Genomic DNA, 20,461 nt, shown 5'->3' with positions numbered 1-20,461 from the left:
ACCGCAGGTGGTTATGGGGCAGGCAGGTCTCTCTGCACTTCTGCTTCTGAAGTGAAGACTGACAGTGCCTGAGGACCTCGATGATGGGCCACCCTGGGGCCTCTTTTCTAGTGTAAGCTGGAGTCCTGAGGGCAGAGGGTGGGCTTCTTAACACTAGATTAACAAAGCATCCATGAGGCCAATAATGTAAAGCAAGTGCTCAGTTTTGTGTATATGTACCTTGCAGTTGTGCTGGGGAAAGATAAAGGCCTTGGGGAGATGGCTCCCTCAGAACAGTGCTTGCCATACAGTGTTGAAGACCTGAGTTCCAGTCCCCTGGCAACCATATAGAAAAAGCTGTTGGTGTCAGTGTGGGCCTGTACTCCCAGCACAGGGGAGATGTCAACAGGAGGGGTTCACAGTTAGGGCTCACAGGTTAGCTAGTGTGGTAACCTGAGAATTCTAGGTTCAATAAGAGAGTCTGCCTTTAAAAAGTAAGGTTGAGAACAATTGAGAAAGTCATCATATGTCAACCTCTGGCCTTACACACTGTGCACACATGCGTGCATGCATGCACATACACATACACACACACACACACTAAACATATAAATAAACTGTTCATTGTGGCTGCCTCAGATCATGAAGAGAGGTGAGACAATGCATCCTTGTAAATATTTACTTCATATATAATTTTCCATATTGTTTCATTTGTAACCATGAATAGATTTGGGTTTGTATTTTAAAAAATGAATAAGGCAGTTTTGCAAAGAAAACTTGAAAAGAAACACCACAAAGTCTCCCTGTGTTTGTTCAGGTCTTCTTCTCACATCCTGACTGTTTTCTCCAGTTCTGTGCATCGACAACTAGTTACTGACGATTGGTTCCCAGGCAGAGGATTAAAAAAAAAAAAAAAAAAAAAAAGACTGGTTTCAGTTCTGGGGAATGTGATGGTGTTACAGCTCCCGGTGCTAACAAGGCTATCACGTGTCACAGTTCTCCTGCACTTGTCAGCACTTCCTTAACCTCTTTGGAAGGTGCCCTTGTTAAAGCTCCTGCTACAAACCAGGAAAGTGATTTACCACATCCCCCTAATCCATCGTAAGAGGCAGGAACTGTCCTCGTGAGCTATAAATAAAAAGGTTCTTGGAAGTTAGAAGAACTGCCCAAGTTTGTGGAGCTAACAAGAGGCAAAGCATTTCTCAAACTCACCTTCCCCCAAGCCGGATCAGTCTCACTGGGTACCGTGGCCCATCTCCTCGGATCCTTTTCCTAAGGACAACAGTGTTCCTACACAGGTATCATTGAACATTGTTATGGAACAAGACATCATCAGTTATTCAGAAAATGCATCTAGCAAGCTTCAAAGGACTGAGGCACGGGGCCAGCACAGTTTTTTGGGGAAAGGCAAAGTGGGTGGCAGGAGGTAGTTAGAGAGCAGGAATATGATGTAGGGGTGTTACTGTGGAACTCTGAATAACTAAGGGACATGGGAAAGCCAGATGCGGCAAAGACGTCATGAATGGTATGCCTCGCCACCCCGTGAAGCCGGGGCACAACTGGCAATCAGTTCCTAGACAGCAAAGAGAGGGGACGTTGTCACACATGTGGCTCTTTTCCCACCTAGAACATAACCCGCCTCGGCCGTGAGTTCTGCAAACACTACCGGGTGTCAAAAGGACCATGGTGTGTGGCTCTGTGGCTGACTGAATAGAAAGTCAGTCTCCATCATCACCCTTCAGAGGCCCTTATTTCAAGAGCCTGTGCTCAGAGTCCCTCTCAGACTGAGTCAGGGGGCAACTTCGGGATATTTGATTGGGAATGCTGCAGCTGGTTTACCAAGGGAAGGGAAAATTTCCGAGCAGTAAATTTCTGGAAACAATCAGAATGAAAACATTGTCTTCTCTCTCGCTTAAATGGATATAATATCTCCCCACAGAAGAAGCGCACGTTGAAGGGCTCCATCGAACTCTCCAGGATCAAGTGTGTGGAGATTGTCAAGAGTGACGTCAGCATCCCATGCCACTATAAATACCCTTTTCAGGTAAGCCCTTCAGGACTATGTAGCTTTCTGTCCCTAGACTATGGTTCAAATCCTCAGCCCTTGCAAGAAAAGATGGGGAAAGGATGGCTCTGACCCATGCTGAGACTTGGACCAAACCCACAGGAAGGCTTTTCTGTTTTTCTTCCAACTGGTGGCATCCATTCATCCACTCATCCATTCATTCCACAAGGGCGAAGACTCTTGAAAAGGTTCTTGCCTTCCCCGAAGTGCTGGGGTTTGAACCTGGGGCTTTGCCCATGCTATGCCAGTGCTCTGCCCCTTCCTACAGCCGCAGCCTGGAAGAGATCTTAAGTCCTGTTTCTCACCCAGAGTTCCTGAAATTTCACACTCGGAAAAACATCTAGAGATGGCTGTGCTGTTCAAAATAGTAGCCAGGTGCAGAGTGTGAGTCTTAACATGAGACAACCAGAATTAAATAGTATTAAATAAATAATAAATTTTGAAGGGTCAGCAAAATGGCTCAGCAGGCAGAAGCACTTTGTGTGCAGCCCGGTGACCTGCATTCCATCCCCTGATCTCAGGAAGCAGGAGGAAAGAGCCTTGAGAATTGTTCTCTGACCCTCTGCATTCATGCCATGACACACTCATGCCAACACATATAGTGAAAGATAAGGGGAGAACAAAAGAAAAATCGGTTGATTTTAAAATCCAGCTTGCCAGTTACTACTTTGGCCACATTGTAAATGTGGAGTAGCCACTTGCTACTAAACTGTCCTGTGTTGACAACACAGGCCACAGACTGTTCTCTGTGCAGAAAACTCGAGTAGGCTGGTCAGTGTCTCTTTTTCTCTTTATCTTGCTCACCACCCTTCGTGTTTACATTTCCAGTGGAGTAGATATCTCTTCCCACATCCCACACACCTTTCTTGTTTGCCCACCTGAAGGGCAGATATTTCTAGCTTATTTCTTTTCAGTGCTGGGGATTGAACCCAGGGTTCTGAGCACATGCTAGGCAAGCGCTCTAGTTCTGAACTACATCTCCAGCCCACATGGCCCATTTTTATGAGTCACAGAAATGAGCTTTTTTTTTTAACTAGGAAAGTAGCCCGATGAGTTGGACCTTCTCTCTCCCTCCTTCTGTCTCTTTCTCTCTCTCTGTCTCTCTCTGTCTCTCTCTGTCTCTCTCTCTCTTTCTCTCTCTCTCTCTCTCTCTCTCTCTCTCTCTCTCTCCTTCTTTCTTTCTTTGTTTCTTCTTTTTCATATCACCAGACTGTCTTGGAATTTAGAATCCTCCTGCCTCTGCCCCCAAAGTGCTGAGATTACAGGATTTATCACCATAATCAATCTGAGTTGGAAGTTGTAAAGATGAAAGTAAAAGGAATGACACAAATTCCCAGTAATTAAAAGTATCAATCACAAATGAGTCAGTGGGAACAAAACCAAACTAATGGCATTTCAAAGACCACGGCTTGGCTAATAGTTTCCTGCTTTAGAAATCTGCTTGGATTCTTCAGGATCCCATCGGTGAGGAAAGGTGAGTGAACACACACAGGGTCTGTGCTGGGGAACTCCCTGTGGATCCTGTACTTTAGTAAGAATTTTAAAAGTATCTTCAGTCCATGTTTGTCATATAACACTTTACATACACTTACATACACCAGAAAGGTTTCTGTAATGACTGAAAAATTAAGATGAGAAATAAACATGGTCTCTAGTCAGGAAATCAACTTTTCTTTCTCTTTTTACTTAAACTGGGCATATACACACTGGTGACATGATACCTAAGGCAAGCCACCTACACTAAGGAGGGTTACCTTGACGGTACAGCACCCACGCATTCAGACGGAAAATACGCTGGTTCCCAAGTCACCCAGATTAAGGGTGGATCAATACTGAGGTGTACCTGCGGTGGGTGCCTCGCTTCTGGGCGCCCTGCTGATCTGGGCCTCTTGCGTGTTTCTAGGTCGTGCATGACAACTACCTCCTGTATGTGTTTGCTCCAGACTGCGAGAGCCGGCAGCGCTGGGTGCTGACCCTCAAGGAAGGTAATTAAGCTCCTGTGCTGCTAAGTCACTGGTGCCTGGATCCTGGGTTGGGCTGGGCTGGGCTGGGCTCCACGGAGGAACACAGTGGAATCTGTGTGCACCTGCTGTTCAAAGTTGATCGCACTTATTGTTGGTTAGTGCTTTGAGTTTTTAATCATGGGCCTAGGAGCAGCAGCAAGTATATTTTAAAATTGGCCAAATGCAGCCCACCACTTGTTCGTGTAAGGCTCCCAGATCAAAACAGTTCCTGTGTTTTTAAATCATTTCAAAGGACTGTATAAGCACTCACATGATACCCTTGATTTTTGCCTCCTGGCCAGTCAAACCTAAAATATTTACTATGTGGCATTTTAGAAATGTTTGCTTCCTCTAGCAGAGCAAGTAAGGTTAGAGTGGGAAGCCCTCCTGTTAGATCACAGGGGTTGGCATTCTGGCTCTTCCTTGTGCTCTTGTGCAAGTGGCTAACTTCAGTCTCCCTAGCTGTTAAATAAGAATGGGAAGGGAAATGTAATAGATTCTCTCTGTGTGGGTAAAACTCTCAGAACCAGCAACTACAGCCAGTACCCAAGAAGCATTAGGTTGTTTGTTTCTGAGAGAGGGGCTCATGGAGCCCAGTTTGACTTCCTATTTTCTAAATAGCCAAGGCTGACCTTGAACTCTTGATCTTTCTGCATCCATTTCCCAAATGCTAACACTACAGGTGTGCACCACCACACCCAGTTAGCTATTTCTTCAGCCTCACATTCCTGACAGCATAATTAGAACCCACAGTGTATAAGTCCATGGGATGTGGAGACAGGCGGCTGTAGTGAAGATCTAGAAAGTGCCAGTTGTTAGCGTCTCACCTGGAATTCTGTGTGTCTCCAGTTACCTCAGCACAGTCATAGGGCTGTCGTGAGAATCAAATGAGTTAGGACATGTAAACTGTGTTTTAAAAGTCTCACCTAAAGACAATACCTGATCAATATTACTCTTCTTAGTCTTTAATCTGAAGCCCCCGGTGTGTCAGGAGGCCTGTCTTCAAGTAGCTATGAGGAGTAAGGAAGCAAGCCCTTTACCCTGTCCGGAGCCACAGAACTTTGTCTGGAAAATGAGGCTGAAGTGACAACTTACAGGCTTCCAGGGTCAAATGAGTCTCCAGTGAGACAGGAACCAGCAAGCACTAGGCCAGCTACAAAGTACTCTCAAGCTCAGTAGCTATGGATTGAAAACAGACATGAGGCTAAAACTAATAAGGAGCCCCAGCTCCATTCATTTTCCTGTATCTTATATCAGGTTTTTTTGTCTGATTTTTAAAACTGGAGGGAGGTCTAGAGATCAATGTTGAGGGTCTTCTTGTTTTTCAGTAATAGAGTCCCTTTTATTCCTAAGAACTTTTAACTTCAAAGTCACAAGCCTAGAGGGAACAGAAGCAAGTTTGCAGGGCCTCGCAGCAGCTCAGTTGGTAGAATTCGTACCCTGGGTTCTAACGTTAGCACCGTACAAACGTGACATGGCGGAGCCCACCCGGGAGCCCAGCACCCAGGAGGTAGAGGCAGGAAGATCTTCAGTGTAAGGACACCCTCAGTTTTAAGGACATGAAATTAAATTAATTTTTTTTTAAAAAAGGCAAAGTTGCTGTCACTCAAAGAAAGAGAGAGATGGAAATCTTTCTCCTTAACCCCTCAAGGCTTCCGTTATAGAGCTCATTCATCCAGCTGATGGCATGCCAGGGGAATCTGGAGAAACTGATGGTCAGGTGAGGGTTCCCCATCCTAGGGACACACAGCCAACTGGAGGCAGATCCAGAAAAGAAACTAGATCTGCTGCTGCCTCATCTAACCCCCGCCCACCTCCGCCCCACTTCCTTAGGAAACAGCATAGTGGGTTGCCTGACCACCAGTTAGGACTGGGGACCCTCCCCCAGAGACTTAAAGGATTGATGGTGCTTGGTCAACTGGTCTAGAAATGGGTCCTCTGCTGGTACCAATTTCTTTCAGAAACAAGGAATAACAACAGCCTGGTATCCAAGTATCACCCTAATTTCTGGATGGATGGGCGCTGGAGGTGCTGTTCCCAGCTAGAGAAGCTTGCAGTAGGCTGTGCCCCTTATGACCCAACCAAGAATGGTAAGATTTTGGGAAAGAGACAAAGACTCCAGGGTGATTCTCTGTTTCCAGAATTTTCACTGAGGCACCTGTATCTGCCACCAACCCCTTCATGCTTTTGCGTGTCAAAACTGATACTCTCAAGGTGTGGCCATTGGTCAACTATCTATTCTGCCTGGGAGCTAGTTGTAAATATAAAAATGTGTATCTGGTCCTGTCTAATCTACTAGACCAGAATGTGCATATTAACAAGATCCACGGGGGGCTGGTGGACAGTAAAATTTGAGAAGTACTTCAGTAGCCTGTTAGGGAATTTGAACAGTCTTAGATCTTTCTTCTTCTCCTCCTCCTCCTCCTCCTCCTCCTCCTTCTTAGTAGCCATGGCTGTCCTGGAACTCACTCTGTAGACTAGGCTGGCCTCAAATTCACAGAGATCAACCTGCCTCTGCCTCCCAATTGCTGAGATATAAGGCATGTGCCACCACCATCCTAGGTTGTCTTTTTAGATCTTAAAATATAGAGACAGCTTTAAGTACACAGTATTTATTCATTTTTAGTGACATCACTCCATGTGTATGCCTCATTATGTAATTTAACTCAAGAGGCTTACAGAAGAGGGGAAACTTCTCTTAATTTGAACGCTGGCTTCTTCCGGTCTGATCTTCAGACTTGCCCTTGACCTACTTAGTCTAAATGCAAAGTAGAAACAAAAAAAAGAGTTTGTGCTTGGCTTTTCCATCAGAAGCCCAGTGCTGGGCACTAACTGTGTCTTGACTTTTATTTAATGTCATGGTGACTTGGAGGCTACCTCCACCTACTCAGATGCACTTTCACAGCATTGTGCTTTGGTTCTTCACAGCAGTCTCCTGTGGAGAGACCGAGGTCAAGCAATGGACAGCCTTGAGCAGTTCAAGGTCACACAGTTAAAAAGGGATAGGAAGGGTTAGTTGTTTCACTTCTGCCTTCTGCCTTCCTCATCTCTCAGCCTCCCCTACCACAAATACTGTTTCTCATCCTGTGGTTTTTTTTTTTTTTACTGTCCTAACACAAGGCGGATATAACACATAGTTGGGTTTTCCATGGCTTCCTGAGTCACAGCCTCTCAATACCACTTTAAAAACCACCGCTTCTCACCTCGCACTTGGGAAAGGAAAACTCAAGGTCATCAGTCCATTGGCCTGCATGAATAATATTTAGCATTGCAGAGGTCAGTGCCCATTCCTTAGTGCTGTTGGTCCTGCTTGCTGTGCCTGAGCAGAGAGAGCAGAAGGCATGGATCTCTTTGAGGGGTTGACAGGGTGCCTGGCTTCTGAAGGGAAGCCCTCCCAGAGGCAGAGCTGGTCTCCGATCCCTACCAATACTCTTCTTTGGACCCTCAGAGAAGTCACCCGCTCATGGGTCCCTAATGTCCTCAGTTCTAAAGTGCTACCAGAGGTCTCAGAACTCTAAGGTGATGTAATCGCTCACTCGTTTCCCTTTAAATCTGCTTCTGTTTTGCAATTTTCACCATGTAAGTTGCATTGTTCCTCAACAGAGTTCACAGGCTTTCCTTCACCCTGAGACAAGTGACTGGGGTGTTACAAGTAGTTGAGTAACTCACTGTCACTACCCTTGGGCTAATCATTGCAAGCTCCTCCACACTAACCCCAGTAGCTGAACAGCTCTCAGCCATGGCCATCCATGTGAGGTGCAGTCATTTGACTGATAACTTTGCTTTGGCACAGCAACCCACGGCCATCTCTTATGACTTAGTTAAATAGCATCCCTTCTCATTGCTTTAGCAAGACTACAAGCAGTTTTGAGAAGCATACTTCACTGTGCACACAGCACACCATATTCCTGGGGTAAGGGCTCATAAGATTCCTGGTGTTGAACACATCAACGGTCTATGAGTAAAGGGCCTTGTAATAAAAATATTTTAAACCCCCCCAGCCTCATCCTTTTCTTGTTATGTAACTTTATATGTTCCTTAACCTCTCCGAGCCTCTCAGGTAATTTCTTCATAAACAAATAGAGTAATAGGCAGCTACTTTGAATGACTGTTGGAAAACTCATTATGGTGGTAGAAAGCTCTGAGCACACTGCCAGCCCTTAGTGAGCTCTCAGTAAATGGTAATCTTTCTTATTTGTCATGAAAGCATCTGAGATCTAGCAGCATCTGAGAAACAACAGAATGGTTGAGAGGAAATGACCTGGCAACACACACATTTCTGCCACCATAGCCAGTTCTAACTACATCCCGTACCCATATTACACAGAGGGAGAATAGGGCCAAAGCCAGCAAGATCACTAGAGAAAGAGACCGTGACCAGTCACAGATAACCAGGAATAGAAAGGGCTTGTTCTCATTCTGCTGATGCTAGAGTTAATCCAGTTTCCTGGTCCAGGGCCTATGCCAAAAAGAACCATATACCCTCCATCCCCATCCCTGCCCGTGTGTGTGTGTGTGTGTGTGTGTGTGTGTGTGTGTGTGTGTGTGTGTGTGTGTGCACGCACACACACACTCTTGGATACAAGTGATCTACCACTGAATTTTAATAATCCCAGCCCAGAAGGCAGGGTTCTAGTTGTGTACAATCTCTTTGTCTGTTCACTGTATACACAAGCCAGTTATCCAACCTACCCTTGCTCCAGGAGCCAGTATGGGATTGGCCTCCAGTATGCACATCTGAGTCTCATCCATCACGTCCATGATGTAGGCTGTCTTCAACTCCACCATGTGTAGGGATGAAAACCTTCCAGCCGCCTATACAGCACATTCTCTCATCTCAGTGCTTAAAGAGATCTGTGTGCTGAACTAAAAGCTGTGCCTCTCACACTCCCCTCTCCCCTTCTCTCTCACATACACATATACACAATTGTGGTCTGCTATCTCAAGGCCTGGCTTGTGATGTGATACAAGGAATATGGTCCATAGATCAACTGAAAGATAGATATAAAGATAAAGGAAGCAGAGAAGGATTTAAAAAAAAGAGAGAAAAGAAGCAAGAAAGATGAGAGTCAGGTGAAAGGAGATATGAAGATACAAAGAAGAGAGAGAGATTGATTTTGAAGGTGTGTGGTTTGAAGGAGGCATGGAGAATATATATTTAAATGCCTCTAGCTGGCTAAAAGCAGTCTCAGCCCACTCAGAAAGCACAGTGCCCTCCCACCTCGTCAAACCCACAGTGACATCAGGATGTCGTGAGTCACTGTTTCTGAGTCACATATCCCTACTCCTGAGCTCAGACAGTAACATTTTCATGGAAGTTTCTCTACCTGCACAGGAGAGCCCAAATCTTGCCCCCCAACATGCTGAATTCTGGAAGTCTTTAGTATCTTCTAGAAAAAGGAATTGGAAACTAGCAAGTCCAAGAGATGAAAGACAGGTCCTACCAAATGGATTCCGGTGTCTGTCTCTTTTGCGTCATCTCCTTTGCCCCTTCCTTCTCCTTGGGCCCCTTTTCTCTGAAAGGCTGGGGTTTCAGGTTCATCTCCCTTTTCTGTTTTTCTTGTTTCAGCTTCAAAGAAGCCTCTTCCTCCTACCCCTGAAGACAACAGGGTAAGTGAGGTGGGCTTGTGTGCAGTAAGCCTAACTGTGGTCTCTCTGTATTTCTTAGCTCTATAGCACGGGGTAGATAGTTGTGACTGGGGTATGTTTAACACATTAGGTTTGGGGGGCTGTGTACTGCAGTGGTTCTCACCCCTCCTAATGCTGCGACCCTTTAGTACAGTTCCTCATGTTGTCGCGGCCCCTGACCATAAATTTATTTCTGTTGCTACTTTGTGATTCTAATTTTGCTGCTGTTATGAATCACAATGTAAACATCTGATATCTGACAATTGTGACCATTGTGGAACAGGTTTAGAACCACTAATTAAGTGAGTCTATCCAATTAAAGGACCACGAAGGTCCTCAAGCACCATCTTGCTACACACAGTCCACAAACACCGGTACCAAGCTGTCTTTGTGACTCACCATAGAGCAGGCCAGAGACGAACACCTCATTATGCTTTATATGTTCCAAAGCACTTTCAAACATTAGCAAAACAAGTACCAAGAAGTCTTGAGGTTTCCTCCAAGGCCATTCATGTACTAACAGGACCTGGAGCTTCTGGTGTATGGATTTGGAATGGTTGGTCTCCAGATATGGTCCATAGACCTCCATCATCAGCCATCCTGGAGAGCATGTGAGGATGCAGAGCCCTAAGAACACACCCAGATCTCCTGCAGCCATCACCCTGGGGGAGAGGCTCCTTATCTGCATATTAATTTGCCCCTGTGATTCTGAGATATACTCAAGTTTGAGAAGCACTGCTTTGTGGTAAAGTGATTTACAAGACTTGATATAGAAGCAACTCTGGAGAAGAAAAAATATGGAAACGGTCAGCCATCACGTTCTGGCTACGTTAGCATCAGTTTGGCTCCCTTATGCTTCTTCCTGAAGAATGAAGCTCTGATTTTCTCCTCCAGCCAACACAGTGATGGCTCAAAACTGGCAGCATCCTCGGGGGGGGGGGGGGGAGGATCTCTAAATCCTCCAGCCTCAGGATAAATTTTAGACCTCTCCTTGTCTGACACTAAAACATCAGAGCAGAGACACTCGCATTGTTGCAGAAAACCAGGTGTCTCTTACTCTCTTTGACCTTCTGAGCATTACTCCAACAGCCTCCTTGCATCTGTGGCTTGGAAGCCCACCTAAACCCAGAGCTCTGTCTCTGTCTGAAGTTAGCCTGGTCCTCTTGCCCTCCATGTTGGTGGAGGTGAAGCCAGAATATGCTGCTTAGGGTTCCTTAGAAATGCAACACCTGTAGTGTTGGGAGCACTTTCACCACACGGGTTTGGAGTCCTCCATGTAGCCCATATGCCTAGAACCATTGCAATGTTTCTCTTTCTACTTGCCATTTGAAGTCTTTCTCTCTTCCCCTTATCTGTCTCTTCCCTGCAGGGCAATGCCATCTCAGGTTGTCATATAGATAAATAACATTTTACATCACGCTTTCAGGCCTCATGCTCGGTTCTACTGTTATTTCTCTTGCTGTTGAAAAATAGCTTGACCAAAGGCAGCGTGAGGAAGGAAAGAGTTTATTTAGCTTAAATTCTGGGTCATAGTCTGTCATTGATGCAAGTTAAGGCAGGTACTTGAAGGCAGGCTTGCTTGCTAGTCCACACAGCTTTACCTCCAACCAAGGAACTCACCTCAAAGCCAAGGATATATGGCTGAAACCACAGATGTTGCTTGTTGCCTAGCTAGCTTTCTTATGTTTTTCAAGGCTGCTGCCTAGGGAATGGTGCTGCCCACTCTGAGCTTGCCCCTCCTACATCAAATATAAGACAACCAACCCTGAAGACATGGCTCCTAAGCCAATCTGATCTAGGCAGTTCCTCAATCGAGATTCTCTTTCAAGACAATTCTTGGTTGTTATTTAGTAGACAGTTAAGGCTAGCCAAGACATGCTCTACTTGAGGAAGAATGGAGGGCTGCCCTCCAGAGGAACAGGCTAGCTGTTCTTAGTCATGATGGAGGATATTGATGGTCAGAGGAGCCCATACTCCCAGGTTTTCTATCCTATGGGTGTAAATTAGGCCATGTTCAGTCAGATGTCCAGAATCCTGGTTCTCTCACCTACAGAGTGCAGCTCTTCTTGTCTTCTCCTAGTTAACCCAGAAGAGCTTCCTAAGGGGCCGCATAAATGTGTCTGTCTGCTTGTGCCCTTCTCCCTGGCTGCCAAGCAAGGAGCCTTTTGGCCACTTCTGCCTGACCTGTGAGGTCTCTTGGTATAGTGGAGCTCTGCTCACCTACAACCAGAACTGCTATTAGCTATGTAGTAGAGTGACCAAGAAGTGAGACGTTCATCTACTGCAAGGCTCTCCTTCACACCTAGGGCCTTAACCCGTCCTCCTTGGGCCTCTTGGCTTTCTTTATCTACAGATGCCAGCCCTCGGCTTAATCTAGAGATTCCCAACCACATCAGACCTAAGGAGAAATGTTTTGTAAAGATCTTTCTGTTACCCTGAGGGGAAATCCAAAAGCAGGGGCTCGGCACTGAAGAACAGTGCCTGCCCTTCGAGAGGGTCCAAGTTCTGCTTCCGCACCCATACTACTGCCTCACAGCCAGCTGCCTGAGCTCCAGCCCCAAGTGATCCAATGCTTTCCTCTGGCCCCTGATAGCACCAGCACTCATGTGGCATGCACAACACACACACACACACACACACACACACACACACACACACACACACACGTGCACACATAAAGAAAAAGATTTTTTAAATCTTAAATAGTACAACTTATATCAACAAATACTTTTAAAGAGAATACATAAATACATTATACTATTGAAAACAGAAAAAAAAACAGACTAAATTATATTTCTAAATGTAAATATGGGACCATCAGTGTATGGGAAGTCATGATGAAGTAAGCCAATGCCCAAATCCACCGATGGAACCCACTGAATTTGGCAACTTAAGTACAGTAGATACTGGAATGTTTTGCTGATGGTTCAGTTCTAGTGTTCCCATCGATGATATGATTTTCCAAAATGGCAAACAATTCCCAAAAGTGTCCTAAAGGAAACCAAATGTAAGTGCCCCCAATGCATAGGTAATGGCACTCCAGGAAAACTGGGTCTTTTTGGGGGGTAGAAGTGGGATTTAGCCTTAGGGTGTTCTTGACTATTATAAAAGTCCAGTGAGCTAGCCACTGTGCAGCAGAGGCCTCCTCTGTATTCTAATTATATGCAGGCTTTTCCCCATGTGGATGTCTATTAGTACATTCAGAAGTTGGAAGGCCTGTGAGACACTGCAGAACATTTTTGCATTCTTGGCCCTTGCCTATTAAATACATGTAGTACACCTCACCTCAAACTTAGTAATATCCCACTGTGTGCTTTACATGATCCCTGGGAAATGTACCACCATCATCTGAGACTCTGCCCTAGACTTTTTTTTTAAAGGAATAAGCAGTGAATTGAATCTACAGCAACATGAACAACATATCACTTCTGTACCTTCTTCGGGTGCCTCACACACAGTTTTCCCATCCGTTAGTTCTATGCAAAGCCTCAGGACCACAGGTTCTTAGCTGTCTGAAGGAGCCAGCCCACTACCTTATTCCAAGCTCCATTAACTACCCAGATGTCAGTGTAGTCAGAGAAAGCAGTGGTAAAATGGACTCTTGAGACCCTGGTAGCCTCTGATTTGATGGATGTGGGCAAACCAGTGAATCAGATGAGCCAATATAGAAACCAATAGATTTCTGTGAAAAGCACTTTACATGGCTTCTTGGAATTCACCAGGACCAGCGCTTACCTCACAGAATGAAACAAGTGTGAGTTCTGCTGCTGTTTGTATCTGTTCAGCTCCACAATTCTAACCCATAAAGAATGCCAGCTTGAGGGAAGCAGCTGTTCCTGCAGATGAGCGCAGTGGATGGAGGGAGCTGCCAGGTTGACCTAGCCTAAATCCAGAATCCCAGGAACTCACCAACCTCCTTGTGTCTTTGCTTGGTTTTGTTGTCTCTCCCGCAGCGGTCACTGCAGGAACCCGAGGAAACCCTGGTCATTGCCTTGTACGACTACCAAACCAATGATCCTCAGGAGCTTGCACTGCAGTGCGATGAAGAGTACTACCTGCTGGACAGCTCCGAGATCCACTGGTGGAGGGTTCAAGACAAGAATGGGTAAGACACGCACATGCCACTGTGGGAACAGAGCATGTACGGAAAGGGATGCCCCTACTCCTTCAGCTGCCCCGAGACAGAATTAGGAAAACACAACTGAGCACAGTGGAAGGAAGAGGAGTAGCAGCGACGCTTGCACCCGCCACACTTACTCTCTGTGCTTCGTCTTAGCCCGCCCCTGTCCTCAACTCGTCTTAAAGCCCCTGTGTTTTCCTCTGATGTTGACGATTTGGGGGCTTGTCAACTTGCTCTGTGATGTCCTTCGGTTTTTAAATACATTTTAAATGCACCACATGGTGAAGTATGTGCCGAGAAAAGTTGTGTAAAGATGGCACAGAGTAGCAGTTACGTTAGAAAGTCGCCAATGCCACCGGGATGTTGTCATGAGAGCAGTCGTTAAATGACGCACAGACACAAGGGTCTACAAATACTGATGGCCTACTGTGGAATCTGGAACGAAAAGCATCTCAAGAGACCTTCGCAAATCTGAAACAATTACTGTGACCAACATTCTAATCTACTAACGTCAGGTGATAATGTTATGATGTTATTAACCATGAAACACACACACACACAAAAAAAGAATATTGCAATACTAAAGTATCAGTACCCCATGTCAATATTTCATTAAAAGACACCCTAGAGCCTGGGAGCAGAGCTGGTTCAGTCCTCTGTGATAAAAAAAAATTTAGGAAATATATTCACTGTACAGAGAAGTTTATATAGAAGCCATCAACTCCATAGTCACTGCTAATCCATCCCTGTGTGCCTAGATGCCAGAGTTGGGTATAACAAGTGTACCCTTGTGTGTGGCGCAGATGACCCATTCTCTTCTCAGCCTTTCTTATGATACCTCTTAGAAATTAATTCCGACCAATACATACAAGCTCACCTCTGTCTAACATAGCTGCATAGTGTTAGAACATGCGATTCAATTATAATATTTTATTGGGAGACATTTCATTTCCAAATCATTTTTTTGTGGGTTTTTTTTTTTTTTAGAATTTTTAATTTAATTTTATGTGAGTGTTCTGCCTGGATGTGTTTACATGTACCATGTGTGGGCGTTGGATCCCCTCAAACTAGATTTACAGATCGTTGTGAACCACCATGTTATGCTTCTGAGAGTCAACCCCAGTTCCTCTGCAAAAGCAACAAGTGTTCTTAACCACTGGGCCACGTCTGCAGTTCCTTCCGTGTTATTCTGAACAAAGCCTGAGTGAAGACGAGGGAGTGGTTGTGCAGCATGACAATCTTTTGGGTGATACATATGTACCCACACATCCCTATTCTAACTGTGGGAATGCTGATTTGTGCTCTCAGAGTATGTGATGCTTTATTTTAACAGATAATTTCTCGTAAAATCTTACCAAATGTGCATACCCACCAACAGAATTATAGGAAAGCCAACACTGGCTATCCATATTAAGCTTTGAGAGGGCGAAAGAAAAGTATCTTTTGCTCATTTCTTTTGTACTTTGGCAGAATCCAGAAGTATTTTACATATAAAAACTCATTTCGCTCTTAAGAACTGGAAGCCAAGAGAGCCAAAGGACTCTTTACCAGCTCTCTGGTGCTAAATGTCTTCAAGATCTACAAAGCTATACACAGCATAAAAGGTGCTGAGAACTCTTATTAATTTTTGTCATGTTGCTTCATTTCTATCTTATTAATTACAACTCAACTGTGACACTTTACCTGGGAATCCAGCCTGACCTTTTTTTTTTTTTTTTTTTTTTTTTTTTTTTTATAATCTCATACAGGGTCTCACACTATACTCTGATGGCCTGGAGTTCACTGTGTATCCCAGGCTGGCCTCAGGTTCACAGCTGGTTTAACCTCCTGAGTACTAAGCTCACAGGCACAGGCCGTCTGCTCAGCTTGGCCTTCCTCTTCCCCTCATGGTGTTCTTTATCTGAAGATGCTCGGTTAGGGAGACTTGAAATGTAAATGTTTATAGCAACAGCCGGGAACAATCTTTAAGGACCTGTGGTTGGAAACTCGGGTTTTTATATCTTAATTATTCTGATTTCCTTACTGGAAGTAATGGCATAAAATGGAAAAATACTGGTTATCACAAAAAATAATTACGGAAAATAAAATTTGAAAGGTAGTTTTTCTAGTAAGGGAAATTTCATGAGAACAGTAGCAGAGCCTTTTAAGTAAAATAGCCATTGTTTATTTATTATATTTTTGGCAGAGTATATCGCTTCGTTATTTTCATTAGTTATCTTATTTCAATTTTCAAATATTTTATCACACATGCCAAATACTGTGAGGTTTCCCATTCTTAAATGACACGCATGGATTAAATCTATTAAATGAAGATGTGAAAATCAGTTCTCTGCTTATCTGGACACTTGTTTTTCTTTTTACAGGCATGAAGGATATGCACCAAGCAGTTACCTGGTAGAAAAATCTCCAAACAACCTTGAAACCTATGAGTAAGATGTTTTAGGGTTTTTTAAAAATCACTTATTTGTGTATTGTTTGTTTGTTTGCTTGTTTGTTTGTTGAGACAGAGTCTTATCATGTAGCCCTGGCTAGTCTGGAATTCACTATGGAGACCAAGCTGGCCTAAAGTCAGAGATTGACTTGTCTCTGCCTTCTAAGTGCTGGGGTTAAAGGTGTGACCACAAGACCAAGTTTTGATCTTTTTGAAACTATGGTACTCAAATTTTCTTAAGTCAAGTATAAATTATTTGTTGGCTATAAAAGTACCGAACAGTTCCCTTCTTTGGCCTGCTTTCTTTTCTTCTAGCCTTTGATCACTAAAACAGTAAGGGTTTATCCTAAATAATAGAAAAAGGAGTATGACCAGTACACAGTCTTCCCCTTTTATAATGGGATGGTTCTTAGGGCCTTGAAAAAAGTCTGTAGAAGCAAAGAAGTCCTTTACTGGAAATCTCAAGTATTGGTGTCACTTGAGAAAGAAAATCGCTATGAGTATTGGATTATACATCAACTGACTTAAAACATGGTTAAACACAATATTTTCAATATCAGGATAACATTCAAACCCACAGGCATTCAGTATCTGCTTAGGCTGTATAGTGGTATAATTAATGACCCAGGGGCTCTTTAACACTTTAAGCTTAGGCCTTTTAGCTGGGCAGATTCCTAGATATGGACCTAGCTTCACCTGACTAATCCTAGTACTAAGTCCTACCACATGGGACTCTGCTCTGGTCTGTCATTCACTCTGTGTTTGCTGGTGAATCTCTGCCTTTGCTTTCGTCCCCCAGAGCCAGCTCCTCCGCCACCTCTCCCCTCTCTCTCCAGCTCTTTATTATAACCAATAGGCAAGTGAGAAAGGACAAATATTTACAAAATATCGGACCAGTGAGAGACCATAGAAATAACAGTGCCAAGATCCGGCTAGTATTTAGCTCTCTGCCTTAGCAATGGACAACTGAATACACAGAGATGCACCTTCACACAGTGTACCCCAACAGGCTTGCTAAGTGTTTACTGCTAAGCTATCACTCAGAAGAAGAGTTTATGGATCAAGTGTTTGTTTGATAAAATTTGATAATAGCATACAAAGTACCCACCATGAGTATGTACTCCAAAGCTTGGAGGGTGGAAGGTCTACACAGACCGCTAAGATCTCATTTCTGAATAGCGTTCTGAGTGAAATTTCTGAACGAATCTCCACTAAAGAGAACTGTGATTTCTGGAAGCAGTGGAGAATGCAGACTCCAGGGCTGAGGCAAGGAAAGAACAAGACGAACTTGGAATATCTTGTTGCACTAGAAAGTAAAGAACTAATTACTTTGGAAATTTTGTTTCAGTGATGCAATCGCAGGCACAGAAGTAAGTTTTTAAAGCTTCTACTGACCAGAGTGGGACAATTTGGGTATCAAAATAAATAAGGATAGTAGTAACTATAACTCATTGAATAAAACAATAATTCATAATAAACATATTGGTAGATAAGTAATTAATTAACTAAGACAGCCAGGTGATGGTGGTGCATGCTTTTATTCTCAGCACTGGGAAGGCAGAGGCAGGTGGATCTCTATGAGTTCGAGGACAGCCTGATCTACAAAGCCAAGCCAGGATAGAAAAACCCTGTCTCAAAGAAAAAAAAAAAAGACAAAGTTCTTTCTTAGGAGAATGGCATCAAATGGGTGTAGAAGAATGACAAAGCTCCAAAACCAGCATTTGTAGCTCAAAGTATCAGTTCTAGCAAAATCAATGAGTATCACAACCAGGGAATTGTGGAATAATGTGATATAATGGTAGTATATTTATAGGCTAAAAATTATCCCTTCATAAATCAGTTGTAACTACAAGATGGAGATTACTGGTAGGACCCACCTTATGATCAACATTTGTCTGATTATGGCTCCAAAATATTGCCCATTTTCTAGGCTCCAGAACATGCATAATATACATTTATCATGAGGATACAGTAGCAAGTCCAAATTAAGTAATATTCTATAAAATAAATACCCTTCACAAGCAACTAAGTATGGTGAAAGCCATAGACGGCTGAGAAATTGGTCCCTGCTGAAGGAAACTAAGGAATATAGTGACTAAATGCACAAGTAATCCTGAATCGGATCTATAACCATAAAAATGTTTTGTTACCAACACAGTATTGGGGAAAGTAATGCAATTTTGATAAGGTCTGCAACTAGACAAAATAAATATAGGCATTAAAATTCATTGAAGCAGACCACTGAGTATTTAGGAGTAAAAGTCTACTCTCAAGTAATGCAGAAAAGATACACCAGGGCTGATGAGATGGCTCAGTGGACACAGTGTTTGCTGTTCACTGATGACCTGAGTTTGATTCCAAAATGTGCATAAAGGTGAGTGGAGAAGAATAGCTCCACAAAGTTCTCCTGTGAGCTACACACACATACACCATGGCAAGTGTGTAACACACACACACACATAATAGACACACAATAATAAATAAAATAATTAAATATGCCTATCCATGTACCTAAATTATCTAGAGAGAATAATAAATATATAAAATTTCAGCCACTGATTCATCTGGGTAAAGGCCAATGGGAGTTTTATACTGTTTTTTATAACTGTTTTATGACTTTTTTTTTTTTTAGTTTGAAGACTTTTAAACTTTATTATTATTGTGTGTGAGAGAGTGTGATTGCCTGTGCCGTAAAGGATGTGTGGAGGTGAGAGGACAACTTTCTGGAGTTGGTTCTCTCCTTCCACCTCTGTGTTCACTGATTCAAATCGTGCTGTCTCTGCAATTGCTTTCACTGGCTGAGCTCTCTCGCCTGCTCCGAAATGCAAAGCTGTGGCACCCAGTCCCAGTGGGTACACATAGGAAACACTCCCCTACCTAAGGCTCAGGGAACACTGTAGGAGATGGGGCAGGAAGGTGGTAAGAGCCAGAGTATTGGGGAGTTTGCTGTGAGACCGTGTCTACTAGTAAAGTCAGAAGCTATGCCCATAGAGTCGGACTGTGGGCACTGAGCGAGGATGACACCATTGAACACGTGAGACTGGGTGGAGGGAAGCCCACAGGCCTCAACCTTGCACAAAGAACTACAGGCAACTGAGTGGAGATAACACTGGTTGTCCAATGCCATGCAGTGCTGAGAACATGCATACAGATGGCATTCTACAGACTGAGCAGGCTGTATTTAGGATAGTGTGCAGTAACAGTTGGTGAAAAAGAGGCTTTGAGTTTGAAAGAGATTAGGAAGGGGTAGATGGATGGGTTTGGATGGAATAAAAGGAAGGGAGAAATGCTTTAGTTAGATTATAATCTCAAAAAATAAAAAAAGAGGAAGAAAAAGATAGCTAACTGTGAGCCTTGGACTAAGCTAGTAAGCAGCATTCCCCGTGGATTCTGCTTCAAGCTCCTCCCTTGAGGTCCTGTTTTGGCTTCCCTTGATGACGTACTATAGCCTGAAGATGAAATAAGCACCCCAAAAATATAAATAAATAAATATATAAATATAAAACAACAGAGAAAAGCGGTATACGGTAAGCAGAACTTCCACTAACGCATAAGATTCGATGACCAATTGTAATAGTTTCTGCGATCTCCATAGATGCCAGTAACCAAGTGCTATCATTTTCTTAGAAGTCTCTCTCAACATTTGATCAAATGTGTGTGAATAGCCCTCCCCTTGGCTGAAAGATGTTTCATCCTTTCCAAGAATGTTTGTGTCGAGATGAAACATAGATGAGAGGTGCTGAAATACCTGTTTTATAGTCAATGCCTTTGGAGGGGAAAAAATGGTTGTTTATTTCAAATCACTACTTGGCTGAATAGCCAAGTTTTGGGATTTAATCAAAATCCCTTTATTTATGTTCAGGAAGCAAATTCAAGGCCTCAACAAAATAAGAGGCAGTAGGGAATTGATGGAAGCCTGGGGGCATGTTTAAATATATATCTTCGACCTAAAGAAATTTTAAGTCATTTTCATAATAAAAACCATATGGTCTGTAAAAACCATATGGTCTGTGAACCAGTCTGTACCATGCACTGCTGTCTTGCATTTCCTGGGTTATGGAGTCCCAGCAAGAAAATTGTATAACATAAGGAAATTTCTAATATTTAATATATAGCTAGACATAGAAAAGCTATCCAGACTTTTTAATTCTTTAACTTAATTTTAACAACTTTCATGTGAGTTTTGCATAGAAATTAAAAAATATACCACCTGCTAAGATATCATGGGTTGGTGA

General features: G+C 43.5%; 1 protein-coding gene across 1 annotated transcript in view; it reads left to right on the top strand.

The window, feature by feature from the left end:
• Itk (IL2 inducible T cell kinase) overlaps positions 1–20,461 on the top strand; it is a 69,955-nt gene that overhangs the window by 22,081 nt on the left and 27,413 nt on the right. The window contains exons 2-7 of the mRNA XM_051167309.1: positions 1,919–2,023; positions 3,948–4,029; positions 6,009–6,137; positions 9,617–9,657; positions 13,629–13,780; positions 16,159–16,224. Coding sequence (XP_051023266.1) covers positions 1,919–2,023; positions 3,948–4,029; positions 6,009–6,137; positions 9,617–9,657; positions 13,629–13,780; positions 16,159–16,224 — 575 coding nt within the window. The remainder of the gene's footprint in view (positions 1–1,918; positions 2,024–3,947; positions 4,030–6,008; positions 6,138–9,616; positions 9,658–13,628; positions 13,781–16,158; positions 16,225–20,461) is intronic.

Source organism: Acomys russatus, chromosome 25 (assembly GCF_903995435.1).
Source record: "Acomys russatus chromosome 25, mAcoRus1.1, whole genome shotgun sequence".
NCBI lineage: Eukaryota > Metazoa > Chordata > Mammalia > Rodentia > Muridae > Acomys > Acomys russatus.
Note: the sequence above shows the minus strand (reverse complement) of the source record. Positions and strands in the feature narration are given on the sequence as shown.